We start from the raw sequence: 7,500 nt of genomic DNA, 5'->3' as shown, positions 1-7,500 counted from the left end.
ACTACACTACTTTTGGCGTGTACTAAAACCAGGAACACTGTTGTAGCGGAACAACTTAGAGGCGGCTGGAACACCCTTTAAAAAATCCTAACCACCAAAAACAGTAAATGCAAACCATAGCTGCTAATCGCTCACCACTAACCGTCAATTCCAACCCTGATTCTAACTGTTCACTAACATTGTTAGTGGATGTTCCGGTGTTCTAGTTTTAGTAGATACCACTGTTTGCCACACCTCTGAATGTGCACAGTTTCGCATTCTTGTAACAAATTGACGAGTGTTGCCTTTTTTTGCTGAACTCAATGTGAAAAACAATAGTCGTGAGTTTCACAGAAAATAATCAATTAAATATTATTAATATCAGAATATTTGTGAACTCTCAGTTCTTACTGCACAAGTAACATTTTCTCTTTCAATATATGACCAAAAAGCCTCCTCCTGCCCCTCAGGGTGTTACAGTTGACTGGTGATTAGGGGCAGGTAGAAATTGGGCTATGATTTTTGCCTTTTTGTCAACTATTATAGTGTGTTGACCAGATTTCAAGAGGAGGAATTTAAGTTCTGCTGGTTCTATTTGTGTCAAAGATTTAGGAGATTTTACATTCTTGAGAAAACTCTTGATGCCATCATTGAAACATGTATAGGTTTCTAATTCTTGAGTAGTAGTTTTAACAATTATTTGTGCCACCATCTTTGTGTTACAGAAAGATGTTAGTGTTGTGATGTTACAATTGGTACAGGTTATTTCTTCTACATCTGGTGCTGGTTGCTCTTTAGTTGGAAATGTGTGGTTACAGGCCAAGCAAGATGGTGACTTCTTTATGTTTACTCCTACCACTTTCACTTTGAGGAGATTATTCTTGATTTCTGGTGCGTCAACGTTGATATTCTGAATATCATCTATTTCTTCAACTGTTGTGGATTCATTGGTGTTCAGATATTTCTCATCATCGAAAATGCGCACAGTTACATTTTTGAAATGGTAGGACTTTCCTCTTGCCACTTGATTTATTGTGTTCTCCCATAACACCAACTTAGCACATCCAGTTTCATCAGCCACTAGTGTGTCACACTTGTATCTGGTTTTTGTGTCTTGAACAATGGGATTCTTATTCTCTTCTTTGATAATGACTTTGACCTTAAGGTCTACAGTGGTATAGATGTTGGCTTGAAGTGCTTGACTGACTGCATGTAAATGATTGTCAAGATTCTCATAGAAGTTGAACTCTAGCTCAGTTGGCATTATTTTAGCACTCTTAGGAACTGTGTACTCTTCTAAGTCGCTGTTAAGTCGTTTTTTAGGGTTCAAGTTGGCTTCTATTTTAACTGGTGATCTTTTTTCATATGCAGTTAGAAGAACGCTCCGTTTTGGTGGTGAAAAACAAACAAGGCGAACAGTTTTATCGTCAGACGTCTGGAGCTTGAGGTCAAAGTAATTTGTTGTTCCATTTGATGCAGTCTTGATTTTACTTAAGCCATGCATATATCCTTCAAGAGCTGAAAATTGAAAGTTAAGCAGTTATTAGATTGGAAAAGAAGTATGCATTCAATTATTTTGAAGCATTAGTGACATTAAGTCTCTGCCAAGAGTGTGCTATGTGAGACTAGAATGCAATCTCACTTAGTGAAATAATTAGCAAAACCTTCATTACTGGAACTGCTATTGTATAGTGGTCTTCACTAAGTATCAAACTAAGTGTAAGACTGACATGGACTTTTGAAGTTACCGGTACTAGTTTAGAATTCATTTAAATTTGAATAAGTACTAAATACTGTAAGTATTACATAAAAGTGTTACTGTGGTCCAGAGTAACCGGTATATAGTTGTTTGTTAGGCAAAAAAGTATGAAATGAAATACTGTGGTTACTTACATGTAAATTTGGACTCTTGATAATTTTTTCTGGAAAAGAGAAGAATAGGCACATGTAAATTATCTTATAATGATTGAAAAACAAGACTCCATATAAACATCTTACACATGAAAAAAAAAAACATTGTTAAAGGTATACTTACTTTGGTGATGAGTCCGATGACTGAGACATGTTGGCGGTATCTCTATTGATCTGTTAAGTTAAAACAATTAACAATATAATTATGTGCTTTTAGTTGCTTAAAGTTAGTTTGATTGTTTTGAATGCTATGTTGGCCACTATGGGAACTTAAGGAGCCAATTTATTATTTAGCTGAAGCAGCTAATTACTGCACAAATTCCTTTATGATCAGAGAAATATGTTTCTAATATATTGACATTCACATGTGTTTCAGGCAAATTTGTATATACATGATCAATACAAGTCTTATTATCTGTTGTATAACAGGACACTAGCTGTCTATAGTTGTTATCCTTGACAAAGAGATCATAAAGTGGTCTTCGTTGATATTCATTGAGCCAATTGATATTGAAGTCTCCAATAAACACATTAAACTTGGTTGAAGATAGCATGAGTGTTTGCCTTAGAGCAGTGCAGAACTGACTAACTGGCACTCTAGGAGAGCGGTATATTCCTATAATTGTTATATGAGGAATAACCATTAATCTGATTGCAATTATTTCTATTCCACTTCTATTACAGCAGAATGGATAGCCAGGGTAATAATCAATGCGACTATACACTGCTGTCCCGCCATATGGACGACCATTATCATTACGAATATCATCATTTCTAAATAAACTACACTGTCCAATTTGATACATGGTATTGCTATCAGCATTACTGAAACGTGTTTCAGAAAAAATATTGATGTCTGTTGTTAGGTAGTTTAAGTCTGCATGCACATCATCAATATGTTTATGCAAGGAACGTGCATTCAAGAAACACACTTTTATAGCTCTCTCATCAGCATTGTAGACAGGTGAAATGCATAGTTCAAGTTTGCCCTCTGTTCTAAGATATTTCATATGTTTCAACTTCTGAGCTAACAGTTATTTTGTCTTCACTGAGCTCAGTGATGTACAGTCCCTCTATAGTTGTTACTCTGCTGAGCCCAACATAATGCATATGAGGAATTGCTCTTCGTCTAGTTCCAAAGTTAACTACAACTCTGGTTTCTGTGTCACCTTGTGATCTATGAATTGTTTTGGCAGCAGCAGGTCTAAGTGGAAACTGTTTTCTTACAACTTGAACAGTTCGATTTTTACCAAATGCAAACACTGCGGTAACAGGTTTGATAGATGTCCAAGTAGGCTCGATGCCTTGGGTATACAATTGTCTGTTATCATGTCTGGTTTTTCTACCTACATCAGCATGTTCAAATTGGACCCATATGACACCAGATGGTCTGTCTGGTGCATGAAGTTGAATCAGTTTAATTACATTACTAGCACCATTTGTCATGCCATCATCAATTCTTGTATTCAGTGATATTTCTGTTCTTTCTTCAACTGCAAGATTTAGATTGTAATGCAGCTGTTTAGTGTTTTTTGGTTCCAGGTTAGGTATTTGCTTCATTATTTTATCTCTTAGTTCAGTAGATGTAGCTCCTATGACACTGTCATGTGCTTTAATTGTATACTTAGAATCAGATATGCTACGGTGTGCTCTATCATTAAACTTATTTACTTTTTCATTCTCTGTAAAAAGATGTGGTGCATCAAGTGGATAGTTACTATTGTTGGCTTCTATTATTCTTTGTTTTAAGTTAACAATATCTTGTTCTGTATGCTTTCCCTCTCTAAGTCTGTTCAACATTTCAGCAAACTCTTTGCTTTCTCGTTGTCTCATTATTTCATCGAGTTCAAACATTTTAAAAAGTTCATTCCAAAGATTGGGTGCAAGAATGGCATATTCTGAGTGATTCATATCTTTGAATATGTAACTATCCATGACTGGTGGTAGTTGAAACAAGTCGCCAACAGCTATAATACTAACACCTCCAAAGGGTTTTGAGCTACCCTTAATATCCTTGAGGCGGTTGTAAATTTGGATATTAAACATTGCATTACCCACCATTGATATTTCATCTAAAAATATCAGTTTTACTCCACCAATTTGACATCTCAATGTATTCAGTCTGCTTGAATCGAGAGATTTGTAGTTCTTTAATGATTGAGATGCAGGTATTGTAAGAGCACTATGTATTGTATTGCCATTGATGTTATAAGCTGCTTTGCCAGTAGGTGCCAACAATAATACTTTTATTTCTGTAAAATCAACACCAGCTCTGGTATTATAATACTTTAATGCTGCCTGATATAGAGCTTTGGTAAGGTGTGTTTTGCCAACACCTGCACCCCCACTGAGAAAGCAGTAGAACGGTTCATCAGTTGTTTTTATAAGATGTAAAACATGGTAAAAGAATTCTTTTTGTTTCTCATTCAACATCTGTACGAGGTGTCTATATTCATTATCTTCTAACTCATTCAATATTAGTGGCTCAGAATTTGAGTCAATAGAGGGAATGCCAATGTCATCTGCAAAATTGTAGTTTTCATTGAAGTCAGGATGTAAATCTCTACTACCTTCAGCTTTATCTTGGAGCTCAACACTTTGAGTAGCAGGTGCTATTGAGTCATAAGAGTCTTCTACACTAGTCATCTCCTGTTCCATTTCACTTAAGTCTTGATTACAGACTGCATATTGTTCCATTTGTTTGGAAATTACATTTGATAGCAGCATATATCTTTCTTTGTAAGAAGAACAAACACCTATTATGTCAGTTTCTTCATTTCTCCAAGGAGTGAAGAGCATAGTGAGTTCACGATAGTGCTTTTCTGGTTCCTTTTCTTTATTGAACCAGCAACTTCTTATTATTCTAGCTTTTGTTCTTTTCTTCAATTTAGATGGTAGTTTATTAGGGCTCTGTGATGTTCGGATGGCACGAGAAACGGAGATATATTCTTGGATTTCAACACAGAACTTTTAATATTTTCTAACATGTGTCGTCGCCATTACCGGAAGTGATCATACATCGAATCATGAACGGAAGCGAGGCTGAATTAATGTAAACGTAAATCGAATACAGCACATCTCCCCCTTTAAGATAATAAAAGAGAAACTACTTAGACATACTTGTTTCTTATCTAGCGTGAAATTCAAAATCAAAACAACGTCAATCAAATGTCCTCAAGTAATCGTCATTTTGTTAAGAAACACATCCTGGGTAGCTATTGTCGTATGTCTCTGCACTAAGTCTCACACACACTAGAATACGCGTTCATAGTTATGACTTTCTGTCTGAGAAACCAGAGAAAATCTGGCCAGAAAGTATAACTTCACTTATGGCACATAATCCTTCAATCTAGATGAGGGCTTAGATTGACGGCCAGATCTGGTGTACACTTTGGATGTGCCAGTTCCTTCTGCAGTGTTAGCTGTTTGGGGTGAAGGAAGTTTAGGTGATGGAGGTACTGGCACCGGTGTGGGTTTGGCTGGAGATGTAGCTGCAGCTGGGGGTGGGGGTGGTATCTTGTTGATCTGTACTCTATTCCTTCTATATGACCCAGTGTCCGTATGGATCACATAAGAACGAGGTGTGCACTTCTCCACTACTATTCCAGACTGTCCTCTGTCTTGTACCATCACTTCATCTCCCTTCTCTAAGGGAACAAGAGGCCTCGCTGAATGCCTTCTGTCAAAGTGCAGCTTCTGTTTGGTTTTGTGATTGTCTTCAAACTGACGTAGGGCATGATTCTGCACAAGGTTTGGGGACAGCTGAGACGGGGCCACCGGCACTTTGGTTTTTAGCCTCCTTGACATCATTAGCTCAGCTGGAGAATAACCATTAGCCAATGGTGTCGCTCTATACTGTAGCAAAGCAAGATAAGGATCTTGAGAGCCAGCTAGGAGACGTTTAGCTGTTTGCACTGCTCTCTCTGCTTCACCGTTGCCTGAAGCATGACCTGGGCTGCTAGTGACATGTCGAAACCCGTAATCTAAAGTGAACATCTTAAATTCCCTTGATGTATAGTAGCTGGCATTGTCAGATTTTACTTGATCTGGAATTCCGAATCTGGAAAATGCACGTTTCATCCTGTCTATGACCTCTGCTGAGGCAGTTGAACTCAGACTAGCTACCTCTATCCATCTGGAGTAGTAATCAATCATTACTAAATACAGTCTTTTATTGAGTTCATAGACATCAGTGGCTATGTATTGCCATGGTCGTTGTGGGAGCATGGTAGGAACTAGAGGTTCTGGAGGATTTTTCCTGTTAGACTGACATTTGCGACAGTTTTCAATTAACTCCTCTATATTCTTCATCATGCTTGGCCACCACACTGTGTTTCTGGCCAATGCCTTGCACTTGACAATCCCTTGGTGACCGTCGTGGATCTTATCCAGGACTTCCAATTTCATAGACGATGGTATAACGACTCGAGGTCCCATCATCAACAGCCCTTTAACCACTGTCAGCTCTGCTCTATGAGCAAAATAAGGGCTGACTAAACCCTTGACATTATGTTTTTCAGGCCAACCTTCAGCTACATAGTTCATAATTTGCCTGCATGCTTCATCCTCCTGTTGATGGATCATAATATCATCTAATTTGCTATCACTGATAGGCATTCCAGCTATGACTTGATGAGCATATAAGTTCACTTCCTCATGAAATGAATCACCTGATTTGGCTGGTGTTGGAGAACGGGATAGCGTGTCGGCAGTGTACAACAGTTTTCCTGGCACATGAACAGGTGTGAACGAGTATCTCATGAGCCTCATTCTCATTCGTTGAATACGTACGGGTAGTTGATCCAACTCCTTCGTGGATAGCAGTGGTACAAGAGGCTTATGATCAGTCTCTAGTATAATATCCTTTCCCAGAATGTAATCTGTGAATCGTTCACATGCGAAGGTACTAGCTAAGGCCTCCTTTTCAATCTGGGCGTACCTTTTCTCTACATCCAGAAGGCTTTTGGACGCATACGCCACTGGCGCCCACCTGTCACCGTGCTTTTGCAAAAGCACTCCGCCAAGTCCGTATGAAGACGCATCTGCTGACACCTTGGTCTCCAGTGAAGGATTATATATTTGCAACACTGGGCTGCTCGTCAAGCATTGTTTAATCTCTTTAAAAGCCTGTTCCTGTGCTGGACCCCAGCACCATGCACTGTGAGAGCTCAAGAGTTCACGTAGAGGTTGTGTCATAGTAACAAGGTTGGGTACAAACTTCATGAGCTGGTTCACTGTACCCATCAGACCTCTTACCTCACTCACATTCTATGGAGCACGCATTTTCAATATAGCCTCAACCTTCTCTGGAGAGCTTTCCACACCATTAACTCCGATCCGATGACCTAGAAAGTCAATCTGGCTTTTGCTGAATTGGCACTTATCCTTATTCAAGGTGACACCTGCTGCTTTCAGCCGTGTTAATGTCTGTACGAGTCTCTCGTCATGTTCCTCCTGGTTCTTTCCGACCACGACAATGTCATCCATGAGACATACCACACCTTGTTGACCACCTAGTATTCGGTAGATCTCACTCTGAAACTTCTCAGGGCCAGATTTGATACCGAAGGGAATTCGCTTGTATCGAAATCGACCAAATGGTGAGATGAA

General features: G+C 38.8%; 2 protein-coding genes and 1 pseudogene across 2 annotated transcripts in view; all 3 read right to left on the bottom strand.

Annotated features, from left to right (window-relative positions):
- LOC149045075 (uncharacterized) overlaps window positions 1–7,500 on the bottom strand; it is a 61,035-nt gene that overhangs the window by 25,801 nt on the left and 27,734 nt on the right. The window lies entirely within an intron of this gene.
- The window catches only part of LOC149045078 (uncharacterized), a 14,374-nt gene that overhangs the window by 295 nt on the left and 6,579 nt on the right, over window positions 1–7,500 (bottom strand). The window contains exons 2-4 of the mRNA XM_089208323.1: window positions 2,015–2,064; window positions 1,873–1,901; window positions 1–1,497 (exon numbers count right to left, since the gene is read on the bottom strand). The exon at window positions 1–1,497 is cut by the window's left edge and continues 295 nt beyond it. Coding sequence (XP_089064449.1) covers window positions 446–1,497; window positions 1,873–1,901; window positions 2,015–2,043 — 1,110 coding nt within the window. The 5' untranslated portion in view covers window positions 2,044–2,064 and the 3' untranslated portion in view covers window positions 1–445. The remainder of the gene's footprint in view (window positions 1,498–1,872; window positions 1,902–2,014; window positions 2,065–7,500) is intronic.
- Window positions 2,032–4,795, bottom strand: LOC149045080 (uncharacterized; annotated as a pseudogene).

The sequence above is a fragment of the Pocillopora damicornis genome, chromosome 5 (assembly GCF_964200805.1).
Source record: "Pocillopora damicornis chromosome 5, jaPocDami1.2, whole genome shotgun sequence".
NCBI classification, from domain to species: Eukaryota; Metazoa; Cnidaria; class Anthozoa; order Scleractinia; family Pocilloporidae; genus Pocillopora; species Pocillopora damicornis.
This window is presented reverse-complemented; position numbering and strand designations above follow the sequence as displayed.